Below are 27,292 nucleotides of genomic sequence, written 5' to 3' on the forward strand. Positions count from 1 at the left end.
GGAGTAAATTCAAGCTTTTTTTTAAGGTAATCAGCTTAGGAATGACAAAGCCTGAAATCCACTTGGTAAACGTGTTTATTCATAAATGAAGGCAAAGTATCGATCCGCTAAGGGAAGAAATTTGTTTTCTTCTTTTATGTAAAAATCATACAAATTAGTATCTGCGTTACAAACAATAAATAACACTTCAGAAACATTGTTAAAGTCGACAGTTAGTGTAAACATCACATAAGACATAACATTACATTTTGGTCATCAGTGGTTTTCAGACACTTATGAGGTGGTGATAATTCAGATTCACATGTTTTGAGGTTGGTGTTCGAGCCAAGCACGCAACCTTGACTTATCCAGCATTATATCATCAGAAGTGATTGTGAAGCTCAATATAAATGGAATCTCAGTTGTTGTTGTTGTTTGTTTTTTGTTTTTTTGCTTAGATGTATTATTAAGATGCTGAAGTTTCACACTCAATTTTAAAGTGAGATTGAATTCGGGCAGGTCAAAGCTTAATCGTGTAACTTTTGGGTGATGATTACAGTGCAAATAAACTCTGGCAGCTATTCAAAGTAGTAGTGGGTTCAAATCTCTTCTTGACCTGTTATTCACAACAAACAGTGCACAGTTGAACAAGTATTCAAAATCTACACCAAAAACAAAACTTACAAAATACAAACATTCTGTACATTTACAGGACCTATGACAATTATTATTTGTAAAAAACAAACAAACAAAAAAACGGTTTAATTAAAGCAAAAAAAAATTAAATAAAATTGAATGCTTTTAGTTCGATTACAATGTTTTAGATATCCTTTTATGGCTGAATATTATACATAATCTTTTTAATTACCTCTTTAAAAAAAAGCTTGGAAATCTGTAAATAATATAAATAATATTCCCTACTGGGTCTCTTTAAGCGCATTGTTAAAAAGGATGAAGGATTCAAGGCAGGAGATTTTTACCTCATTGCTTCCAAACCAGTGTTGCTATTACCACACGGTTTAATGTATCCAGGTAAATGAACATGCTATAGTTTTACAGAGTTCATGTTAGCACAAGTAGACTCAGCTTTATTGAATGAATCTAACTCAAATGTCAGTACAGTACAGCAACTCCTGCAATGAAGCGTGACTTTGTAGCTTTGGTTGCAGGACCACTGAGTTATCTAACAGAGGACGCACAGCTCATCCCGTCAAAGTGCTTTGTAAAATCACAAACATCTAATAGCAACAACAGTCTAAACAAGGTCACCGGGACCACTGAGAACTTTTTAATAATGTGATCTTATGCTCACATTTGCACACTTATTCACAGCTTCAACAAACACAAAGTCATAAAATAGACTGTATTACAACTGTGCAAACATGTTACTGCAGGGATATTCAAAATATGGTCATTTTTCTCCAATATATCTATATATATATATATATATATAAACACAAGGCCTTCATACCTCTCAGCTCTAACAGTACAAGAAACTCATGGCAGTTGCTTTGCATTAAGGGGGGATTTTTTTTTCCATTGTGCTTACTAAGAGCTCCATGCCCAAGTCAGGTGAGCTGGTCCTGAGTGTGAAGAGCAGTCCAACATGACAGCAGCAGTGACTGTGGTTGAAGTTATATATATATACATATACAAATATTTATATATATACACACTGTATATACACATTTAAAAAAAAAAAATGACGTTCACAAACTGGGCTCTCCAAACGTCCTCCGGCACTCCATGACCCCAGCGCCCGGAGGTCTGTCACAGTTGTGTGTCAGTTTAACTTGGTTGGGGGAGAGGCGATCATAGGCCAACCTGTACTCCCGATCAAAGGCATCTGCACAGAGAGAACACGATAGTTCAACCTGACCATTCAATAACTCAAGATGACTTTATAAAGTTATACACAGTGCCTTGCAATTTCCTTTTAATATTGTTAAAATCATATATTTCAATGTATTTTATTGGGATATTAAGTGACTGACTGGTAAAATAGTCTCCAGATTGAGATGGGGAAACCCCAAAACACATGCAACTGTCATTTAAGCAATGGACAGTTGCACAAAGTACTGATTCAAAGAGAGGATGAGAACAAATGCGAACCACATGTTTCTAATTTGTATTTGAAAAAAAAAAAGAGGTAAAGTTATGAATCAATTTTTGTTACACTTTATGAATATGCATTACTTCTTTGGGGTGTCTCACAAAAAAAGAATCCAGTAAAATTCATTGAAGTTAGTAGTTTTTAATGGGATAAATGTAAAAACTTAGGGTGCCGTGAACCGTTTTCTGGGGAACTGTAGATCTCAGCCTGTCGCTGTTTATCAAACAAAAGAATTTGCACATTTTTCTGCTGCTAGCAAGAATAAAAGGAGTGAACTTACTGATATTAATGTTGTTCTTCCCCAAAGCCACAAGAGTTAGAAACAGTAAATCTCTGTAGAGGCTCCTTTTAGGGTAAAATAGATAGAGAGAGAGAAAAAAAACACTTCAGACTTTCCATCCATATCATCCTCCCCAGGCAGTTTAGAACGGCACAAACATATTTCATTCCCACCTCTGTCTCTTGAAACCCAACTCAGGCCCCAGCAGCTGGATGATCTGGCTCATGGGCTGATAGACGTCGCTCTTCTTGATGCTCCTCACAAAGCCCTGCAGCAGCTCCACAGTGAAGAGCTGCCCTTCTTCGCACAACCCAGAGCGGATCAAAGAGTTGGCACCTGTAAAAACAGAGCAAACTAAGCGTCAGCCTGATCAAAGGATCATTCATCTCCGACGCTCAAAGTCGACTAAGACAGCAGAGGCATGAGGAGTCCTGAGATAAATTATGTACGATGCTCCAGGTTTATCATAGACTAACTTTTTAAAGTAAATACGTCCTCTTAACAGCAAGAAGACTTTGGTGAAAATATAGAGCTCTATATTTTACCACAGTGTATTCAAGAAAATGCAGAATCAACTTACAGTGTGTGTTCCACAGGACATAGCAGGGTTGAACTTTATCTTTGTGCAGCTTCAGGTTGTCCCACATAATCCTCACCAGCACCTGCTTGCTGTCCTCAGATGAAGCAGACTGGGGAATCTGGAAGGAATAAAATATGTGAGCTTACTCCTTTTTGGTGTCGGGTCTTTTGGGGGTAATTTTAATATTGCAAAGTCTGTATGCTCGCTTGAGAGCGCTGGCTATTTCACACTTCATCATTTTGCACATTTGCTGTTTCAGTTGTTTCCAACCCAGATTTTATACCACAGGAGATTTTAAATCAACCATGGGGAATTTTTTTTTTTTAAGTGATGTGTTTCGTACCATCTTTGGAAGCCAATTATGTATAGGAATTTTCTATGGTTTACCATCAACAAACTTTTTAACAGAGCATGTATTATAGATTGATATAAATCAGAAAATAATAATTAAGTTAAATTATGTGTGAGAGCTACCCAATTCACTACAAATACTTAAATGTATAGAAAAATAAAGCAATACCAATTATCTTATGGATGTGAAATGGTTCTTCCAGAGCTGGTGCTTCACAGTAGTTATTTTCCCTGTACTTAACACTAGGAGGCGCCAAACACCACAGTTGAATTCAACAAAGAGAAACAATTCTTTTCATAATCCTCCCCTCTCTCTATCCCCCCCACTAGCAATATTAAGGTTAAAAATATAAATGATGCCTACAGATGTACAACATGTATTGATAACTACCTGGTCACCATGGCTACAATGTTGGGAAGCCAAGATAAGAGCAGGCAAGTTACTGGGCAGCTCCAGTCTTCTGAAGTACCACACAAGGTTCCAGAAGACGATGGGATGTTGGTCAACGACGCTCGGGGAGGAGATGGCCTGGTCTCCCTCGTTCACCAGCAGGCTCTCCAGCTCCTTCCAGAGAACCAGGGGGCTCAGGTACGGCACTGTCACCGGATCAGGAGATGATGCTTGTGCCAAGGCTGGGCCGTCACGGCAAACACTCCAGCTGCTCTCCTGCTCCAGAGCAGGAGCCGCAGATGGCAGAGCTGCCTCAGACAATTTGGCTTCAGGGCTGAGTGGTGCAGACGTGTCCTCCTCTTTAACAGGATTACTCCACTTAGATGGCCTGGGGGGGGGGGGAGACAGAATGGATCTATTTAAAGAGGTCATGAGGTTAAATAGCTATTTAGATCACATGTGTCTGTGAAAAATTATGACCTTTTCACAAAAATATAACCACAATAGCAATACATTACCTATGCTGTGGTCTGAGGTCTTTGATTTCCACATTGAGGAAAGGCAGGAAGGCAGTGCCACAGAACGGACAGGTGCTGTTGAGGTTTGAGTCATCTGCTGTCCAACCGGCCATGATCTCTTCATCGTACACCAGACAGTCACATGTTTTACAAAGTGAGCAGCTAGACATCATCACCTAGGAGAGTTAGCATAAGGAGAAGGCATCAATTGCCAATGAAACAGCCTGAGCAACCTCATGAAAACAGTTTATGGCCTGTAAATATCTTACCTCTATGGTGTAATTAGGACTGGGCTGGAAGCGGCTGACATCAGGAGAAGAATCTGGAGTGCGTGGGCCTTTAGAATGAAGAGCTAAACCACCTGGACACAAAGAAGAATAAGACAGTTATTAGTAGAAGGCAAACCTTGATTTAAGGTCCCACAGATTAAAGCTAAATCTGCTCGGTTATTCCTTTAATCTAAATACTGGGAGAAGTCACTTCTCCCAGTATTTGAGCAGCTTGAAATGAGATAGTTCACATTCGAGGCGGACAAACATGCTACATTTACTGAGGCATCAGCTTTTCCATTAAAGTCTAGAATCGGTCAATGTTTTGTCTTTTGAGGTCAGGTTTAGTAAATCTCTGTCTCAGTTGGGTGTGAGCATGTGAATGTATATGCACGTGTCCAGCAGAGGCGCCTGCAGCTAGCTGCACAAAAGCCTCCGCACTGAATCCACCCTCATGCCTGCTGGCCTAGTTTTCCACAGAACACCACCCAAATCTTTCCAACATTGAGTCGTTCTCCCAGCTTAGATTCAGATTAAGTGTTTAATTTTTTTTTTTTCAAACAAAAGAACAAGGCTGCAGAATGTATTTTCATCATATCTAAGGCTACGTGTACATAGTAGACCTGAAGCCGCTTTTTTTTGTCCGCATGCAACCTGTATCTGACTTTTTCATGCCAGACTAAATGGCCCAATTCTGATCTTTTGACCCCCAAAAGATCCAACTTGTGCCACTTCTATACATGATGCTAAAACAGATACATATCCGATTGTTTTCAAAGTGTTTGCAGTGAGAGCAGCCATGTCGTATTTTATGCGACTTTTATGTCATTGATGTGAGACATACGTTATAATTCTGCACCAGAAAAAGTCAGACGTGGTAAATGCAAACGTAAAAAAAAAAGCCTAAACATGATCATTATGAACCTATGAAAGCAGTCTGTGTCACTGAACCAAATCACAATCCCGCCACTCCTGGCTCTGACCACACATCCAAACAGATTTCTCTGCAGAAGTTGCGGTAAATGCTTCACACAACGTTGTTGCTATTAGTTATGCTTCCTTTTTGTTAGCTTCTTTAATGTGACAATACTGTTGGCTCCTTTTGTTGAACAGGCAACAAAGCGATCCATAATCAGGGGCATGCATTAATACTTCTGTAAACGATGCATTGCTGCGTGATGTTAACGTTCTTCTTCTGCGCGTGCAAATTGCTTTGGGGTCATAAATCGCTTACACAGAAATCTAATTGTGGTTGCATTTAATTTGCAGTATGAACGAACATAAAGGATTGAATTTTAGAAAAAAATTTGAATTGATGTTTCTGAACGTAGCCGAAGATATTCACTGCGACACTGCTGCCTGTACAGAATGATGAGAAGTTGTTCAACCAACCAGAGAAGGAGTTATGTCTGAACACTCTTGTGGGGCTGCTGGGGCTGCTCAGGTTGGTGTGGTGAGCTGTGGCAGGGCTCCTCCTGACCCGGGACATGCTCCCATGCTGAGGTGAAGTGAAGCCATGAGGATCCAGGCAGGCGTCGCCATCCAGCAGCGAGGAGCATTCTACTTCAGCCGAGGTCAGAGAAGAAACGCTCATACGATCACTGTTCCCATCCTGCCAGAAAAAACAGAACACAACCCAGTCAGCTTGGGTCAACTGACTTCATCTCAGGCATGTCTGATTCAAACTCCCGTCTTACCTGCGTCAATGATGTCTGCGATGACAAACGGGAGTAGAGGCGACTGGCCTTCTCCGCCACACCCTTTCCTGCGGATATGACGCTGCTCTTGAAGATATCCAGCGTCGGAGTTAGCAGTGAGTCCATGGAGAACGACGAGGTGGAGGGACTGGGCGAGGAAGGCAAAGCCAAGGACGAAGGTCTCTCCCTGTCTTTGTTACACATGCCCATCGGAAGAGATGGTGAAGGCTTCAACCTCTCCTTGGATTTCAAGGGGAGCGAGAGGTGTGTGTTGGAGCGGGTGAGCGTGGAGGACTGCGGGGATGTGTGAGCTGACGAGCTGGAGCGAAACAGTGGACTAGAGGAACTCTGCAGCTCCATACTGGGAGAGCGGCTGCTCAAAGGGCTGCTGCTGTTATTTATGAACATTTCAGTCTCTTCGGCAGGAGGTGAGCTACCCTTACCCGGGTCACACTGCTGTCCTGCTCCTGCTGACCCCATCTGTGACAAGGGATCATACCCAGTTTCTCCATCTCTCTGTCTCCCCCCGACTGATTTTTGCTTGTCAGTCTCTGTATCCTCTTCTTCCACACCATGCAGTCTGTCAGCAGTAAGATGCTGCTGCTTGGTCGATCCAACTAGGGGGACGGTGAGCATCACTAATCCCTGTCCACCAGACAAGTCCAAACATCTGGGTCTCTCTGTCTTTGGCAGCGGCGGGCAAAGCAGAGTCTCATTAGGGCTGGAAGCAACCCCGGTGCCCCAGTCTGGGATAAAAACACACGAGCCAAAACATTTAGGTCAATCAGAAGTCAGATAAATAAGTATGTTTGAAATGACATTTAGACATCTTTTAAGACACATTTCAATGTCTTTTGTTCATTTGTAACTCTCTAAAGAAAGAGAGAAGGAGCATATTTGAGATTCAAACTCAGGCCTTGAAGATATGAATAAAAAAAAACATACCAAAATACGTCTTGTTCATCAACTATTGAGTGTTGGACTGTTTAATCATCACATTTTAGAAGTGCCGGATGAGGTTGTGTTTTTCTCACACCCATATCAATTCGTCATGCTGAGAGCATAACATTTAACCCATTGTATCCAGGGTAAAATTGTGCACAAGTGCAAAGGCAAAAACATTTTCTTTGGCATATGCAGAAGAATTTATATAACTGTTCCCATTTTAAAAACCATTTGGAAATAACTTTTATGCCATGATTTGTGCTTATTGTGCTTCGTATGCCCATTTTATTCTTTGTACAGTTTAACATTGTACAGCTCTTTGTGATTTTAGGTTTATAGATCAATTTTACTTACTTGTGTCAACGTACCATGCTTTCTTTCCTTAAATGTAGTTCCTAATGTTTTGGTAACATTTAATCATGCCATGGCTTAAAATGCAAAATATCTATAATAACAGTGATTTCTGTTGACTCAAAAAACCATCACCTCCTGTGCAATCAAGCACAAGATCTGGCTTGTACGGCACTGGTTAAATCTCTGTATATGCTGGTTGTCATAATCCTGTGGTATTTAACAGTCCAGACTGACATAATGACATTGTTCTAAATATAACCGTCATTTTTCTGAGAAGTGCTCAAAACATTCCTTGCAGAACAAAAAAAATGATTTCCTATTAGTTTTTCTTTAATTTCCTGTTAGTCTTTATTTATAGTCTTTTCAATGCACATCAATAAAAACAGAAGCCATCCCGTAAAGTAATTACAATAGTAATTTTAATATGTTCTGCGTAAGTCAATTTTTTAAATACATTTACTGACATAACTTTGCACAGTCTACCCCATAAAAGGTTACCCAATATTTACGTATATTTCTGTCTACCATAAGCATGCAATAGATGAGAACCCTCTGGCAGCCATGTGCTCTAGTTCAAATTTTAATTCATGTATTCTGTTCTCCAAGACATTTAATAATGTTTTCAGAATTGCTTTCATCTATTTTCTCTTGTCTAATTATGGTTACTTTAGTGAGTGGGGGGAAAAAATCCCAGTGTTGTACTTTTGTTTGGTCTTAGAATAAAGTCATCTTGTTTTCTAAGGCAAATTAAAAGTGCCTCTGATAAAAAATTCTGGCCTATTAATGAGGACAACCAATACTGCGACAAAGACTAACTCTTAGACAAAGCGCCGGCTTACGTAAGAGTAAGCATATCCTCTAAAAGATAAAAAAAAAAAAAAAACACCCAAATATAACAGCAAATGAGTGGATGAGAGAACATTACACCCACACTGTGATTTTATTCCCCAGCTTTTAAAGACAGAACATTTATTTTCCTGTTTACTGTGACTCATTTCTACAGAACTGCTCACAAAGAGGGAAAGACCCGAGGAATAAAGCAGCTCTCCAATACTCACTGGGCTGCCTCAACCCTTTTTCCTCCACTGGTGCCGAGTTATCGCTTTCTCTGTTGCACAGCCTCTCCTCCTCCTTTGACAAGGAATCGTAGCCTTGATCAGACTGCCCACCTGGAGAGAAGAATATGCTTTAATCCCATCAGTGTTATTATTATGGCTCACATTTTTCCTTTCATTTTACTTTTCCTCCTTCAGAAAGAGCTCAACACATTGAAATTATCACGCCAGTTTTTAAGGAAACTTTTCAAGAGGCGTCTGATCACAGAAGTTTTCTTCAAACGAGAGCTCTGACATTGCCCCGAGCTTACAGCAAGCATTCCCAGAATAGAAAAGCAAGAAAGGCAGAAAAGGAATAAAAATCTTTCTAAAACTTGAATCATGCTTGCAAGGTCAGCATGTAGAATAAAAAGTTTACAGACTGTTTTTTTCTTTTTTACTTTTTAATAGCTTAGTTTGATGTAAACATTGAAGAGGCAAGTTATACCAGAGTAAAATGTGAAAATATAGAAAAGTGCTAAGATGGATAGCTCTCGTAGTAAATTTACATTTTCATCCAATCCTGTAGATGCTATAGGAATTTAAATTGGATAATTTCACCATACAAATAATAATAAAACAATGTTTGCAGCATTGTATTTTTTTCTGAAAATCAAATAATCAACAAAAAGCACCTTGCTTGGAATATAATGGCGCAATTTAGCACAAACATAACGATGCGTTATCTATGCATACTGTGATCTGAGCAGGTCAAAGGTTTCCAGATCAAATGACTGATCCACTTTTAAGGTGACAAACGAATCACATCCAGATCACAGAGGGTTAAAGAGAGAAGCATTTCAGATTGAGTGGGAAACAGTAGGGCGGAGTGGAGCTGCATCGCCTTACCTGTACTCAATCCATCATCACTGGAGTCCATTTTGGTGAAGTCGGTATCGATGGAGGTGCGTTCCGCAGAGTCATTAGTGCTGTCTAAGCTGCCATGGCTGACTGTGTCGAGATCACTGCCATCTACAGGGGAAACGACAGGGAGGAAGGGGAGCGAGACGCTTCAAAACATGACAGATAACCAATAGCCCTGCTCACATAAGAGCCAATCACTGAACCGAGGAAAAACTATTAACAGCCGAAAGCCACACAAATCTCCTCATGCCTGAATGAGACCAAACAGATATCTGTACTGTCTGGATTTAGCTCAAAAGAATGACGTACTGAAACGTGAGTTGATGTTTTGCGTTTCTCTGACTGTAAATTTGACGAGGAATATTTGAATATCGTAGATTAGCATAAAAATGAGTCCATTATGCTAACAGAGTCAAACCAACATCAACATGACATCCACAGCAGCGACGACGCCGTTTTCAGAGTAACGCGTGGTGTTTTCATTAGTGCCCCAACACAACATTCATTACAGTAATGAGGTGGTCTATGGTTTGGGGAATTAGAGAACATGTCAGCATGAGAAACCCGTGTACTGACAGAGCTCGAAAGAAAAACCTTTTATGCTGTTTAATTATAAGTACATTACAGTGTCATTAAGGGAAGGCAGATGGGGAACAATATGTGCCGGTGGAGGCTGCGGCTGGGGATAAATGTTGAGAGAGCTGGAAAACAAGCGGAGCAACAGCAACTCAGGCCAAAAAAATACATAAAATCTTAATGCATCTGTATTATTGTTAGTAACAACAATTAGTTTATGCCACCTTTCTATTTGAACCGAATTTGGGGTACACATTACAGAGTGTCATATAAATAACTTGGGATTTTCAAACACGGTCCCAAGTATCGTCATGGATTCCCATCATAACACCATTAGCAGAATCAGATTCTGCTTTGTTGGCTAACTCTGTGTGGACAAAGAAGTTGACTTTGATTTCAGATGCATCATGGTGTACAAGCATTAAATTTAAATACATAAACTTCAGAGGAGTTTGGCAGATGTGCAGTCATTATTTTGGCATCTGCAGCCCCGACAAGTCCTACGACCGAAATTCCTTTTTTTTTATATCACTTCCTATATTTTGTGCATAATTTGCAAAACTGTATGTAGATACATCCGTTTGCATAACTAATTAATCTGTTTTTCCCCCACAAATAATTATTTTTTTAAAATATTTTTTTATACTAAAATTCACAGTGAAAGAGAGAATATTTAGACTGGTGCTGCTTTCTTATCTGTCATGAAACCTGCTTCGCTTGCTAAAAAGCAGGAGAATAACCTGTAACTTTTGTCTGTACATGGCTAACTGTGTGGTAATTCAACATATTGTGAAGAGCAAAAACCTCATTTGCATAAGCATAGCATTCGGTTGTGCATTTACTTGTAGAGTCGGATCGATCAAACATGAATCAAAACAAAAGCAAAAGACTGTCCTGCTGAAACTCTGGCTGAGACGAAATATTTGGAACTGTCAAGAAACTGTTTTACCTTCTCATATGTATATGCACAATTAAAAATGGTCATGTCAAAGTCATGTTAGAAATAGTTTGCTAAATCAGTTTGTTCAAAGTTCCCACCTGAAAGCTGGGGGTCTTTGTGTGGAGTCTGCTGCTTTTTTCCTGCTTGCTTGAACTGAAGCACGCCGAGTATCACGTTCCTCAGCTTCCCCCACAAGAAATATCCTCCTCTGGTTGTGGAGGGCCAGGTGCTCTCCAACACCGCCTTGGAAAACAATACAACGCCATAAAAGTCTAGAATCATTGCCAAACAGCCAAATTTATTGTCAAATGACTTTGTTGCTCGGATGGTGTTCACAGCGACAGTACGCACCTTGTTGTAGTATCCATAAGTTATAGCATTGGGCTGAACTCCTGCCTTCTTCATCTCAAACAGCACTCTGACGGCCAACACTGGCTGGCTGTACTGACCGCACAACTGCAGCAGCACACGGTAACACACCTGAAACACAAAAGGAAAAAGAGTTTTGCTAAAATCATATCATATACCAAAGCAACCCAAACCTTCAGCCTTTTTACTTCTGTATCAAGTATTTTCATACCTCATCCGGAGCCTGCAGCTTCTTGTCTTGCATCTTTCTTAAGACATCGTAAGCGGTCCGCAATGCTCGCACCTTGGAGTGACAGTTTCCCACAAACCCCGGCAGGCAAATGAACCACAAGCCGTAGCAGTGCCGAAGCAAACACTTAGACCACATCTGAGGCATAGATGAATGTGTTTTGGCCATCTTCTGAGCGGATTTGATCTCCTGCAAAATGAGAAATTTGTGGTTCTTTATCACCCAAATGCCACGGCAGTCACTCCTCTTTAACATTTATGGGTTTAAAAAATAAAAAGCAGAGTTCTCTGTTTCAATGTGTGACCTGTTTTGAACGTCTAAAGATGGCCGTGGGACTGGCTGGGGTGCTGTGGCGTGGAGCGATGCCTGCGGAGTTAGAATTTGGTCCCTTCATGGTCTCCAAAAGATCAGATCTCAGGACCGGGAACCCGGAGTAGCTGCAGGGACACGGAAATAATGAAATCATCTGCAGCAGACAGCAATAAAAGGAATGCTGGCAGTAAAGTCTGGTGCAATGTGATATGGACTCCAATGCCAATGTGTTGTAGTTCAAAATGACCACAGGACTCAGCAGAAGTCACCAAATTCTAAGCTTTGTCTTTCTTCTTTTGCCATCTGTTCAAGTAAAATTAAGTAAAGTAAAGAAGTGAGTTATACCTATAGCACAGAGGATGTTCTTCTCCTTGAGGCAGAGGAGGCAGTTCTGGAGGGTTGATGTAAACCGTGTGCTCACTGCGGTGGGATTCATCCAGCTCGATCAGCCTGGTGTCCTCTGGCCGCTCGCTATCCATCTGGTTTGCAAGAGAAGTACATACTTGTCATCATTCTTCATCTTTAGTTACCATAAATTCAAATTCCACCCATTACATTTATGCATGCTGCCTCAACAATAAGTGATATAGTACGAGCCCTCAGATCCGGCCACATATGGGGGTCCATAAGAACGAGCAGATGTCACTGATGACTCCATCTGCATTAGAATTATGGCGCCGGATCTGAAGAGAGGCACTGCCAAAGGCAGCGGCTTGAGCCCATAAATCCTCCAAGACTAAATGAAAGTAGACTGCAGAGACCTGAGCAAAATTTACGCCGTGTTGCCCCAGAGACATTAAACCTTTTGACTGAGATACTTTGGCAACACTACTGGATACTAAGTAGCCACATTAGCTTCACATAAAACTTGACTGATCTGCTGTTTGGAGAGAGCTACACAAAGCTCCTCGGCCGGCATGTCAGAGAAAAGCTCCAGCCCGAAGCAGCAAACACTCTCATTTTCAGACTCAAAAGAGTAAAAAAAAAAAAAAAAAGGCATTCAAGTACACTAAAAATGCTTGATATGATGATCTAAAACTATTTTCCTTTTATGTTTCTCACAGCTATTCTGCACACAAAACATCAATATTGTAACAGGAGCTAAACAGTCCCCCCAGTAGAAACGAATTAGAGGGTTTATTCCGCTCAGCTGAGAGGATGATTCAGTCGACCGACTCTGACTGACCTATTTGTCTTCGCTTCGATTCTGCTCCTCTGCGCTTCTCGAACTGGTGTCCTTCCTCTCACACCCAAAACCTCTTACTCAATCATGCATTTGTTGTCAGTGTCAGCAGCAACAACGAATGAATCAATGTTTCCACTTCTCAATAATAACTGGGAGAAATGAACATCAACATCGGACCTCTAAAATGTTCTTGCTGGATTTGAATGTAACATCCTGATTGCACAATTTTGCATGCATAGAGAGGATGTTTTTTTTCTTATAAAAGGGGGCAGGATGTTGTGTCATATTTTTTTTGGATGTGCAACAAAGCCTTTTGACAGTCTTTATTCATATAAACTGTCAAATCAGCAAATAATGACAACAATTCGCAATCGTCCCACAGGATGTTTTTGTTAAAAAGGGAAAGAAAAAAACACAAAAAAATGAAGATTTAAGCATGACACAGGATCTCTTAGATAGAGCCTAAATAGTGACAAAACATTTACTCATACAACACAACACGAGTTCAGTTGGCTTACCTTGCTACCAGAGGTGAATAACTACCAGACAGGAAGCACAATGACAAAAAAAGAGGACAAAAAAGGTAGTAAATGAGCAGCAGAGAACACACAAAGAGTAAAATAGGAGTAAAAAGCAGAAACAGTCATAAATTGTGGAGGAAAGTGTTACATTTTCAAAGCTTTAAAGAAAACAGAATCCGTAAAGAGAATAGAAATATGAAAAACCTACGAAAATGGCTTATTTAATATGGTTTCTAGCATTGACACACTCAAACAGACCTCTGCCATTCAGATTTTAACAACCTCTAATTTGTTTCTCCAAGATTCCAGATAATATCAAAATTAGGGCTGCAAAAACAGTAAAAAAAAATCTCAGTTTTGAGAAAAAAGATAACGAGGATTAGCTGAGACCCCTCACCTTATCAACACAGTCATCAAAGAAAGCCAGGCTGGCATCTTTATCACTGACAAAGGAGCACTCTTCGATGAAGCGACTGAACATCTGAGTCTTCGTCATGAGGGAATAAAACCTCTGATGGGAGCGGTCTCTGCTCTTCAGGAAGCCTGTGCAAGTAAACACATTATTTCATGATAAACTTAAAAAGCGGCATCGTTATTACAAAATATCAGACCTTTAGATCTGAAACAAAGAGGTCACGATGTTCTGAACCAATATCTTAGGAAATTAACAGACTGATTTGAAACAGGCTGTTCTTTGGCTCTGATTGCATAAGAGCAGAAAGATGTGCGTGGACATTGTGCTATTAATCATGCTGCTTCTCTGACTTATCATCCAGGCCTAATTTCCACAGAAGCTCAAGTTAGATAGCCTGCATCCATTTAAGGGAAATTTTTATGCAAGAACTTCAGTTATTAGAACCCAACTTGTACAGCAATAAATCTTGGGGGCAAGAAAGCCATAGCTGCTCTGACAAGACTGATTATTACTTAATTAGAATGACTGCAAATGTGATTTCTGCTCGGACACAGCACCTAATAAAATTGCTAAAACATTCCTATCTTTTGTAATCTTTTGTTGAACCATGCTGGATCATTTTTTTTTTCACTACTTTAATAAAAGGCGAGACTGAAATTTACCTTGGAGGTCAAACAGGGAGGTGACATCCGTGGTTTTCTCAGAGGGAGCTTGGGTGATGGGCTGCAGGTAGGAGCGGTAGCCTCGAAGGATGGCTGCCATGAAGCGGAGGAAAGCTTCTTGGATCTCCAGCTCAAGAGTGTGGAGGCTCTTTCCGCCGTAAAGCTCACTGTCAGTCATGGTGTGGTCCATCTGCACATCATCACGGTTTAACTGGCAGCCTTACAGAAAGAGCCGAGCAGAAAATGATTTAAAATTTAGTCAACGCTTAAGCATGACTTTCTGAAAACGGTGTAAGTCTTAAATAAAGATTGGATGGCATTACACCAGCAAACTACAAAACCTCTGATAGTAAAGTAACATCCCAAAACATCACAATAACAAAAATACACATTCAGTGTAATTTCAGGGTTAGTACTTTTGCCATATTGTGTCGCATGTGGATGAAAGGCACCGCAGATTACACATTTTAAGCCACCAGAGTTCAGAACCTTCAATTTCTGCAGGGTTTTTGCAGACATCCAGTCAATAGTTTGGAAGAGTTCAGTGTGAGTCAAAGTGGTGCACATGCCCAAATGACGCTGTTATCAACAAAGCAGAGGCACAGTTAGTGCATCTTGGTGAAGAGAGTAGATTTACTGTACTGCTGAATTCCAACCCAAATTTTGCATGAGGCTAAAATATTACATCTCATGATCACTTGATTCAAACTAACGAGCTTCTTACACAGCCTGGGTAAATCTTTTTTTTTTTTTTTTTATAATTTTCACGAAGCTAGGCTTTTAAATTATGGCTTCCATGCCTATATAATGTAGTGATAGATGCAGTAAAAACCTTCCATTTGCACATGTGAAAGTGCAAAAGGGCACAGAAAAACATTACTATTAGCTTGTATTGCTAATGCCAGTTAGCCTGGTCAAATCGCTCAGAAATCCCACTAGTTTCTGAGCATTTAAATGGAACACAGTTACAGGTTGATGTCATGCAGAGACCCTAATTCTGACTTACAGTATAAATGAAAAACAGCGTAAGTAGCCCCTCAGTGTGGCGAAAAGGCAACTAATATCACACCATTAGCAAGATGTTCTGGGATGAAGATCACAAGTTGTTTTCATGTCATAGTGAGCTCAGCTTCCTGTAAACTCAACCATCCAAGCTGACTCAACAGACTCATGTGGAGATCTAAATTATGCATGAAACCACTTTGGAAAATGACACAGCGTTGGACTGGACTCACCCTCTGTGAGCTGCTGATAGAGCTTATTCAGGCTGTTCAGGAGATGTTTACAGGCTCTCCTGGGCAAGATTTTCCATGTCAGAGCCTTCTTTTCGTCTTTTCTGAAAGCACACCAGATGGTTTTCATTGCAGGGGGGAGGAGGACAGTGGAGAAATATTGGGGAAAGATAGAACAAGTTCACCGACATTAGAACTGACATCTTAAAGTGTGTGAGCTGATGTGGGAGGCATGTGTGCTCTGTCGAGTAAAATGCTTCACATTCCAGCCGCACTCATTATGTAAGAGAGGCTCCTACTGACAAGACTCTGATAACCTTGTGGATAACTTTCAGAATCGCATTAAGCAAGGATAAATGAGTTTTGGCAGGGGAGATTAAAGTTGATCTATGACATGCTGTCTGCAGTCAGAGGTCACTTACTGGGAGATGGTGTTGGTGTCCAAATCAACACAGCTGATATCAGCGGGAGGCACATAAAGGTCAAAGTATCGGGAATCCAAACCCACGATAAAAGGGCAGGGTGCGCTGAGAACATCTGCCAGGGCCAGCGGACACAGGGGGATGTAGGGGCAAGGCCAGTGGAAAGGAAAGATCATCTGACAGGAGAGCAAACAGATCCGTAAAAATCACACATGCAGTTCCAGTCAAAAGTTCGCAAACACCAAAAATTGGTATAAATGTCACATTAATGGGAATCTTTTAATAATTTATTTGAACCATTTTTTTTTATAAATGTTATGAGGATATAAGAATTAGTTGCACAAAATATAATGAGGATTTTCTCTGGTAAACAGAGGTTCAAAATGGCCCATTTCAATTAACTCTACCAATACTGATTAGAAGAGCCACTAAATATCCAGCCTGATTTATGGTAAAAGCTTGCTGACCAATGTGGATTCAAAAATATTCACAATAAATTTAAACTTGTGCATATAAATCTTGTTTTTTTTTGTTTGTTTTTTTTAAATAATTACAGCTGTTTATAGTAGTATTTTCCCTCTATAGAAAGAAACCCCAGTTCGAATACATTAATGAAAACTCATCAACTCAATTAGATGTAAATGTCTTAGCAGAGCTGTAAAAACATGTAATGCATAAAACAAGAGTTAATCTGCATAATAATTTATTCTTCTGCAATTATTTTCATCTCATAAATATGCATGAATTTTAGAGGAACATTTTTAGAGGACCAATTTTTGGTCACAGTGACTAAATGTATATTTATTCTTCAAAGATACACCGGCTCCATCTCAACTTTTTTATGACTACCCTCATTCACATTAACGATCATTCGCTTTTGTGTCTTTAACATTAAAAAAATTAGGATACAAAGAACCAAATGCTTACAGACACAAGAGCCTCAGTGACGCTGGTGAGAACAGCTGGACGTAAGGAATGAACCAGGATCTTGTGCTCAGTGACGGCCAGCACGAGAAGAGTGGCTGCATTTTTAGGCCCCAGATTCAGCAGAAGTGTGGAGAGACTCCCGCCGCTGCAGGGAAAAAAAAACATTAAAAAGAGATTTATTTATTGAGACAAAAGAAGTCATTACATGATATTGTAATTCATTTTTAATTCTCTACCTAAGAGGCAGTGGAGAGGACACTGGTTGGCTCAGAATCAGGCTGTCGTGTGGCGACAACTATGAAGGACAAACAAGTTAAATGACTAATGAGTTTGCACAAGATAACGGGCTTTTGTTCAGAATTTAAGATTTAGAATTAATAAAGAACATGCAGGATTGATAAATAACATAAAACAATAATGTTCTTGCTGCACCTGGACAAGGATTCTTGGTCTTTGGATGGAGGGAAATGGAACATTTTTCATGAAGTGAGATATGTGCCTGTGAGAGACAGAGTAAAACATAATAAAGTTGTTAAACTGAGTAACAGTAAATTATCTTCGTTCTAAAAAAGATAAATAAATAAATAAAAAACACAGGATAAAAAAAAAGTAAATCGTATCCGCTAACTTTTCAATTGGCAGTGCATGTGGTCCAGAGATGGAATATCTGTAGAGGAAGGTGAGAAAGCTCTTGAAGGACTGGAAGAAGGGCCAGTGTGAGAGTAAGCAGATGCTCTTGTTGCTGTAAACATTTCTGCTGCTGTCAGGTCCGAGATGACAGCTCGGCAGGCCGAGTTGTGAGCGCTGACGCTCCGAAAGGTTCTCCTCCAGGTAAGGCTCATAGAACTGGATAGCTGCTCCGTACACCTGCACACACAACACATGCGATCACAATGTGAGCAAAACGACCTGCTTAAAGTGTGCACACTCATAAAAATTACTAATGAATGAAGCCAGTGGACCATTGAAAAAAAATCCAATAATTCCCAGTTCTTATTATAGAAATATTCAGCATGATGTATTATCATCCTCGCTACGTTAAAGATTGCTACCCTAAGTAAATGAACAAATCAGTGTGTGCAGGAGGCGTCGTGACACTAGCCTGCAGACAAGACATTGCAGGCAAAAATAAATGAGCACTCAGGCATTCAGACTTGCGCACCAGCCACACTGCTGCAGAAGACATTCATTATTCAAAAGACGGGCTACACAAAAATCTTTTATGCTGCATTGCTTACAAAAGCTAACAGCCTTTTAGTATTCCTAAAACAGCTCTTGGAACATTTTTGATTCCAGTCAGACCTAGAAAATTGATTAATATTGTCTGTCGTTCTTGGAAATACTGCTGTGGCTCTTGAACAAGCAAATGCATTAGAGAACCTGACGCAGTGAAAAGGACAGACAGGGAAATAGATATGGAGAAGCTAACTTTAACAAGGCGATTAAGGCTGAGTGCGTGAAAAAAACGGACACAAACTGCATGGGAACTCCCTAACTAGAGTTGATGTAAATGAAACTTAAGCTAAAGAGAGAAGTGGTTTCCTTAACAATATTGGTATGAAAGTCTGTGATTGTCTGAGAGCCCACACAACTTCAGCAGAAATGTGTTTTTTTTTTTTTTTGGTTTCTTTTATAAGACCTTGGCAGGTTGGTGGTTATACCTTCTCTCCAGAAGCACCCGTCAGTACGAATGTGGAGAAAACGGGCAGAGAGTGTTTGGTATGAGCTGGCCAACACTCAATCATCGCCCCCATGGGCAGGCAGAACATCGGGACCGACTCAGGCAGCGGGAAAGACTCATAGTCCTCTTCAGGATACCTGCACAACAAACCTGAGCACAACACGGAGAGACAAAGTGGGTTTAAGACTGCTGTGTTTTTCCCATTCATTGCCGACACACAGGAACATATCAACGTCTCACTTTACCTGCTTTGTATGCGATTGTGTTAGCTTTAGCAAGAGACTTCTTATAGCAAAGGTAGACCGAAGATCCCCACTGATGAGTAAAAACAAAACATCACAGATAAATGAAAAGATGCAATAGTTCTATACTCTTGGAGGAGACACTTGACGTGCAGTGCCGTGCAAACTTTTGACACGTATTGTCACATTGTAACCACAAACTATAATGTTTGACCACAGCACACAACTGTTAACAATAAGGCAAGTTATACAGTTTACAGAAAAAAAAAACCACTTATAAAAAGGATATCATTTTGCTGTGTATTTCAGACTCCTAATAAACTCTAATGTAAGGATTTGGCTCCAGAAGTCATGTAGAATGGTCTAGTCCAACTAACACTGAAAGTGAGAATCTGTAGAATAACTTGACAGTTGATGTCAACGGACATTCGACATCCTGACCTAATGTTTTCCAGCTTTGACAAAGAAAAATATGCAAAGGGACAGAGGTCAAAAGACCTAAAGCAGCAACTGAAGCAAAACTCGGATCCACAGATTATTAATTCAAAGGGGGCGAATAGAAATGCAGGGCACATTTTCAGATTGTATTTTATTTTGTTGCCATGTAATCCAGATGAACCACAATGAAGCTTATGGTTGCAACATGACAAAACGTGAGCAAGTTGGAGAGGAAATATTTTTGCAAGGCTCCATACATCCAGATAATTTGCAGTTCCGGCTCACCATGCTGCTGTTGAGGTTCTTGTCCACCTTGCAGAAGGTGTGGGGAGGCGTCTCTCCCTTGCCAGGCACAATGACGCAGATGTCGGTGACAGCCAGGGAGGTGTGAGGCTGGCTCTTCGGCGCGCGCCGGTACGTGATGTAGATGCGCTGGGAGGACGAGCTGCTGATGTTGGCGGGGCGGCCCGAGGGCGTGGTCTGAACGATGTGGCATCCAGGCTTCAGCTTCTCTTTCCACTCATACAGAACACTAAAACCCAACGAAGTGTGCGAATATTTAAACAGTGTTTTAAGGCAGATTAATACGTCCCAAGGAAGAGAAGCGATTAGAGGTGCTGAGTGAGTGAAGAGTCAGCGAGCGAGGATCGCTCCTTACCCGAGATCTGTCAGCGGAGGCTTATCTCTGCCTCTCTTGTAGCACAAGAAGATCTGCGGGCCCCGAAGGCTGGCTCCATTAAGCTCTGCTGAGAGGCCTGAGGGGGTGCTCTCCACACAGGTGAAGCCCGGGGGCACCTCTTCGCCAAGGGACCGTATCACCACAGCAACGTCGGTAATAGGGGCTTTGGGTTTAACAGACTTGGTGCCGGCGTCATCAAAGTGCAGGTCCTCCTCCAGGGGCTTGAATGAATCAGTGAGGCCAGCAACCACAAAGTAGTCGGCTACACGGGGCCCTTTATCCTCCATCATGTCCCATTCCCACACTATGAGCTGGAGGTCAGAAAATAAGGGGAAGGGAGCGGGGAAGTGGGGGGGGGGTTGCAGGGTTATTATACATTTTTCTCATAAAACAAAAATTCATTGCAGCTTTAGGAGAGCAACAGCTTTTTATCATGGCAACATAACTAAACTGAGCAGTGAAAGATGGCTAAATATATGTGTCATCTCCACATCCCTCCATGAGTGCATTGTGTTAATGCTGAAAGGATTTAAAGGCAGGAACCTAGAAATACAATCAGTCTTTACATTATTTTGTTTAAATAAGTTTAAAGCTTATTTAAGTATTTTTAAAAGTAAACCTTTTGAGTTGTACCCTAGCAACTGGCTATGCACTTTAATATAAGGATGGATATTTGCTACTGCACCATATGAAAGCCTGTCGTTGTCCAAAAGCAAAAACTGAAAATGGATTATAATTTTAAAAAATAAATAAATAATTTCATGACAGCAATATGATGGATTTATATTTGTGCTTACTGGTGAAACAGATCTCTGCATGAGCTTTTAATATGACATAGACAATGCTGATGACAGTTGTTGGGGGAAAATGTCAGAGCTGACATACTGAATGAATACAATGAATGATCTTGCTATTTTCCTTCACCTTTTTTTTTTTTTTTTTACATGTAAATGTATTATAGTAAACTACGCCAACTAATAAAAATAAATCTATGCAGCTTAACATGCATGTTACATCAAAAAGAAGCACAATAGGGCAAGAAAACAATCCGCCCTCAGGGCATTACAAATGTACTTCATATTACAGGAACGAAGCAGGGATATGTAGCATCTGGAAGCATTTAACATACATTCCTGTCTGGAAAAAAACACAATATTTCACATGCGTTAAACATTTCATGACCTAAAGGGCCCATGACTGATTTGGTGAAATAAAGCACATCTTTTAAGAAAAACAGAATAGAAAGTGCAGCGTTTTCAAAACTGCGTCCTGACGCTTCTTTTATTTCCAAAGCTTGAACCAGGCAACATTTGTTCTTGGCCTCAACAATACCATGATAAATGAAGGAAATATCAGAAGCGCCTGTGAAACAGCTTGTTGTGTGTTTATCACAAAGAACAGAGAGAATCCTGCAAACCCTCTCAGCACTGGGTCAGCTTATTCTACTTCATCTGAAGAGCCTGCTTTATCTCTTTCAGCAGTCCCCCCACACTCACTGCTTGGTTGTTGTTTTTTCCATAGCTGCAATATGTGTGAGTTGACGTAAAGTGTTTCCCCCTCCCTCTGTGCTGGCTGTGTCACTTTCAAGCACCCTGGACCTCAGGAAGCCGTGGTGGCCTCGCTTCACCTGACGCCTTTTGCAGGTTTCAACCGCGACAGAGATACCCAATAAAGAAAATTTAGCCAGGGAGCAAATGGGGATGAAATTTAAGAATTTGACTGAAATCATTACAGAAAAATTTGCAGGCATTGTTCAACTCAATATATCCGGTATTTCATAACAGGCTTGTTTACTGCAGACTGGAAGCAGCGGTTTTATAAATCATGACTCATCAATGCTGGAGCGTTTTCAGAGCCCCATAGGCTCCTCTGACATTTGTTCCTGTCCAGCATTCCCCCTTTGTTCGCTGATGAGTTTTTAATTCTGTAATCTAAAGCTTTGAGACCTATATATGTGTATATGCTTATGTTTTCTGTTTATATTAAATTATTCTTTCGTAGCACTACAAATATTCTCTTGCGCTGCCGGCAACATCAGACAAAAACAAATGATGCCTCCTTTAAGATGGCCTTGTTTTCATGTTGCACCGCTAGTTCTATTTTTAAGCACTATGAGGAGCATCAAATCATTTGAATAAACCCACTAGTGAAAACATGTAGTTCTATGCTCAGATTTGCCTAACACAGGAAGTATGATCATTGATGTTTAATGCATTTAACAAACCATACCTGCAGTCAAAGCCAGTTCAGAAAATGTTAGCGAAGCAGTCACTTCTGATCTGCTATCTACACCAAACTCCCAAAACACAAGCCAGTCAATCGCAGATTTATTTAAAGAAAAATGGATTGTAACATAGAAAATATATTGTTTTTCAAATAAAATGTTTATTATGACCTTAAGAATTTCAGAATATGCTAGAGAACAATGTTATGAAGAAATTGACGTGTCCATTTTCAACACTGCGCTGCAGATTTTAAGAATCAAAGAAAATCCTTTGATGGAAGTGAAGAAAAAAAAAAACAAGTAAATTAACAAGGAGGCTTTGAAAGCTGATTTTTCTAACTCTGACTGACATTTTTACTTGCGGGTGTTTTTAACAAATTCACAACACAATTATGAATCCTTCATGCATACAAATCTAGCTTTTTCAGACGCAAAAATATTTTACGTCCGGTTAACGAAACCAAAGAACCGGGAACCAATTATAAATTTGCAAATGTTGCTGTCAACAAAGTTCTAAACTATAGAATCTGAAATAGGTTCCGTGCAAATTTTCATGCAGACGTATGGTTCATTCTTCCCTCACGTTAGGTGTCCTATGTTGCTCTAGTAGGGACGTTGAAATCCCTTTTCAAAATCACGAATGCATTGGTTGATCAGAACTGAGAACCTACTTCATATTAAAAAAGTCCTCTTCAGCACATTCACCTCATCTTTAGTGTGCCATAACACTAAATCCACTCTGCAAATACCTGCTCTCAGTGATTACTGCATAAGTGCTCAGACACAGATACACATCTGGTAGCACAACAGATGTGTCACATAATACTTGAAAGGTTCTGGATTAAATAAAGATGTAATCTCTGCTCTTCGCTACCACGACACCGACTCCATCTATTTCTATTCCTCCCCCTCAACAGGAAGCAGAAGACTAAATTTATGGCTAATCCTCACCATGGCAACAATATTAAAACTAAGCAAGTGAAGTGCATGTAGAACATTTCTGCCTGTGCTGCTCAATCACAGACACAATTCTGATTGCTCAGTAATTAGAGTAGAATATCATTATTCCACATGCTTTTGTTTTATGGTGTGATTTTATGAGTTTTATTTTAATATTGCAGCTTTTCTTCTCAGAACAGAATTGAAATTCTCAAAACTGCTCGTTCTGGTCTTCAAAACATTGTACACATCAAAAAAAAAAGAAGCCGTTTCTCGTTTTTCGGAACATGTTGCGAATGCTTCGGTGCAGCCGTGCACGTGACTGTGAACATTTATCTGCTTTTTCCTACATTTTCGTACTTATGTTGACCAAAATGAATAACATGGGTCTCTGCCGAAAAGTCTCAACCTCCGCAACATTTACTCACAAGTTTATTGCATTATGCAGAATGCTTGAAAAAATTGTCATGGTGTCAAGATTATTTCTACATATTTTCATTTGATCTTTATTTATTTATTTATTTTTTTACAAATCTATCCTGAATTGGCAAATTGTTCCCAGATGCAGAATCCTGACTTTTTTTTTTCCCAACGTACATAAATAGGTGAAGCATTACATCAACCTATAATTTATAGTTATAGTTTCATGATATTTCAGAAACAATATTCTGAGCACAAAATGGATGGATGGATGGATGGATGGATGGATGGATGGATGGATGGATGGATGGATGGATGGATGGATGGATGGAGAGACAGACAGACAGACAGACAGACAGACAGACAGAGACAGACAGAGATAGATAGATAGATAGATAGATAGATAGATAGATAGATAGATAGATAGATAGATAGATAGATAGATAGATAGATAGATAGATAGATAGATAGANTAGATAGATAGATAGATAGATAGATAGATAGATAGATAGATAGATAGATAGATAGATAGATAGATAGATAGATAGATAGATAGATAGATAGATAAAGCTCACGTTCATCTATGTCTTAATAAGGGCAATCCTGTTATGTTGGCTCAGGACTGGCAGTGAGTGACTCATGGGCTCCACAGGAGCGAGTTTTTCATTCACCACATTTTTCTTCATAGTTTCACTACAAATAAGGACATGGCGGATTTCCTCTTCTCGCCAGCTAACAAACCGACTTCCCCATCCACATCCACTGTGTACATGAGTCACCCGCAACTGTTAGCCAAGCAGTAACTTGTGAAGCACTTCTGTCAATTAGTTCCAATCTTTCATCATCGTTATTTCCCCCCTCAAAGGGACTCAACTCCAAGGGTTCTCCAACAGCGTCAGGATGCGTCGGCTCTCTTTCTCAGAAATAATTTCACGTGGTCTTACATCACCTTGGTAATTTTAGCACTGGCTGCCGCACACGCAAAGCACTGTAGCTATGGATGTTTTCTGTCATGTCGACTTTTAAATGCATTTTCTTGGAATTGACCACAAAAAACAAATAAATAAATGAACTAAATGAACAAACAAGCAGCCACACATTTTGTAATATCTGTAACAATTTAGCATTCTTTCACTGAAATGCTGCAAGAAAAACTTATCTGGACAAAACTACAAATATTTGTCTTTGACTTCGAGTAAAATGCTTCTAAATACAGATCGTTTCCATTTGATTCCAAAAACATTTTTCCACACTTCCATTAAAGTATTAACTTTATAACCTTCTGGGGGTATCCCTCCCCCCTCCTCCCCCCCAAAAAAATACCTTCATAACTACAAGACCTCTAGAAACAGATTCTCTCTGGATGTTACACGATTATTAAGCAAGCTTTGAACCTGAACCTGCTATGAGTTATATTGTTGTAATTAATGTCACCCAGGAGACAGAGCTGCTGGACAGCCCGGCTGGGCAGGGATTAAAGAGCTGAACTAACAACAGAGGGGGGCAGGGACGATGGGCAGAGGGAACCACCGCAACATGCAGGCTGCTTCACTCAGCATCTGTTCCTTCTTAGCCATAAAGACAACCTTCACCCTCATCGGCCATTTGCATGGTTCCTGTCTGGCCGAGAGGGAGACCCAGCTCCTAGATGAAGAGACCACACACGCCCAAGATAAACAGAGCAGAAAGATGAGGGGAGAGCACACTCCTAGGTGGAGCTCGGAATAGAAAGAAAAACAAACAAAAAAAAAAAAACGCAAAAGAGCCGCGCTGGATTAGCCTGCAAACCACGCATCGTATACAGAAGGAATATCTGCATTGAATAAATAATCAAATTAAAAATATATATGACTGCCCTAAGCGTTTTATCCTTTGTCCACCTTTCTTTTTCTTTTTTTTTTTTTACTGAGCAGTTCAGTAATTCAGTTGAGCCGATGGACGCACGACAAATCACGGCGAAAACATCACGTTATTCCCGCATGTCTGCACAACATTCAAACAATTCCACCTCGACGATTACGCTCGACTTATTAATCCAATATTAAATTGCTATTAACGGGATCACGTCAAACGTAGCGTCAAACGTGAGGGAATGCGATTTTAGCTCCCACGTTGGAAATAAATAAAACATCTTAATAGCACAGATTGAAACAGTAGATAGCTTTGCGTTTTTACTCGGTAAGAAAATACATATTTACTCACATCACGAAGACAGAAGGGTGACCTGCGGAATATGATAGCGCCTCCGGATTTCTTAGAAATATTAAAACGCTTTCCTCTTTGCTCACTTTGACTATTTGTTTAATTTTTTTTTCTTTACGCTTATATTCTTGTTATGTTAGTGTGTTAGAAAAATCCTGTCGCGCATAAGGATCCAAATATATATATATATACACGGTGTAGTGCAGGGGAGCGTTTATATCCAGACCTGCGCTGCCCACGTGACTGATTACAAACCTCACTGACGTCACTGATGACACCGCTGGCGGCTGTGAGAGAAACGTCAACGTTTGAGGCAGTGGAGAAACACCAACTGTTTCTCCATACTTAATTATGAGAAAGCTAGACAAGCTCATACACGAAGCTGATAATTAAAGACGGTACAGTTCACCGGGTTTTTTTTTTTTCTTCGACCGTATTCGAATGTATTCGAATCTGTGAATCAGCAAATAACAAAAATAAAAGGGCCCAGGATTATGAAAAATGCCAACACATATTTAATTATCAACCTCCATAGAGACGCGAAAATGACACGAAATAAATAAATAAATAAATTAGTGACACAAAACCATTTGAAAATTTTAAATCATAAAATTTTACATTACAAAAATTCACAATTCACTGCTATTTAATATTTTCACTAACTCCTTTCCAATGCTTTGATGTTCCTCCAACTGCATCGACTAATGATAAAGTGCTAATGATAAAGTGCAGCTGAGTGTAAAATTCAGCACATATATTTTTTGATACAATACAACAGAGCCGAGATCATCAGAACACCAGCTCAAATTGTCCTTGCCAGAGTTTGACTTGGAGGCCAACTTCCTGTTGTCTACCAAACCTCACAGACCCTCTTTCTGGTCATGGATCATTTTTGCATTATATGTTTACAGCTGCTTGTTTTAAAGCTAGTGGAGTGAGCAGTTATCTGACTAGCAGTGGATCATTTTGCATTCTTTTTAACATGTGAGATTTTTCAGGGTGTGGACTAGATGTCAATGAGATCTTGATGAAAGTGGACTGCCATCTTGAAACAACTACAATTGAAATGTTTGCTTTTTGCCTTCACAACTAGCATATAATTTAACCTGTCCTGTAATTTTTCCAAATGCTTTTGGGATGCAAGGGCCTGCAAATGAGAGAGTTAATTACAACTTATGCTGGAGTTTTTGTCTACCACTGTTTTTGTTGTGCTGTCAGCATGCTTGGATTATATATATATA

At 40.1% G+C, this 27,292-nt stretch overlaps 1 protein-coding gene across 2 annotated transcripts; it reads right to left on the minus strand.

Moving 5' to 3' along the window:
• Positions 1-57: 57 nt before the first annotated feature.
• Positions 58-26,288, minus strand: dennd4a (DENN/MADD domain containing 4A). Of its 2 annotated transcripts, XM_008412217.2 has the most exons (30): positions 26,052-26,288; positions 20,246-20,577; positions 19,873-20,119; positions 19,153-19,222; positions 18,888-19,057; positions 17,855-18,093; positions 17,659-17,725; positions 17,463-17,521; positions 17,227-17,371; positions 16,300-16,475; positions 15,881-15,981; positions 14,646-14,864; positions 13,966-14,111; positions 13,566-13,586; positions 12,207-12,340; positions 11,854-11,986; positions 11,532-11,738; positions 11,303-11,431; positions 11,050-11,194; positions 9,421-9,543; positions 8,536-8,646; positions 6,179-6,924; positions 5,874-6,093; positions 4,482-4,573; positions 4,213-4,388; positions 3,695-4,082; positions 2,953-3,070; positions 2,546-2,708; positions 2,373-2,437; positions 58-1,825 (listed from the first exon to the last, which is right to left on the minus strand). In XM_008412217.2, the coding sequence occupies exons 2-30, from the start codon at positions 20,554-20,556 to the stop codon at positions 1,689-1,691; spliced, it is 5,058 nt and encodes a 1,685-aa protein (XP_008410439.1). In that variant the 5' UTR covers positions 20,557-20,577; positions 26,052-26,288; the 3' UTR covers positions 58-1,688. The 2 variants fall into 2 exon arrangements, with proteins under 2 accessions (XP_008410439.1, XP_017160845.1); XM_017305356.1 differs by lacking the exon at positions 13,566-13,586.
• Between the last annotated feature and the right edge of the window lie 1,004 nt (positions 26,289-27,292).

This window comes from Poecilia reticulata, linkage group LG6 (assembly GCF_000633615.1).
Source record: "Poecilia reticulata strain Guanapo linkage group LG6, Guppy_female_1.0+MT, whole genome shotgun sequence".
NCBI lineage: Eukaryota > Metazoa > Chordata > Actinopteri > Cyprinodontiformes > Poeciliidae > Poecilia > Poecilia reticulata.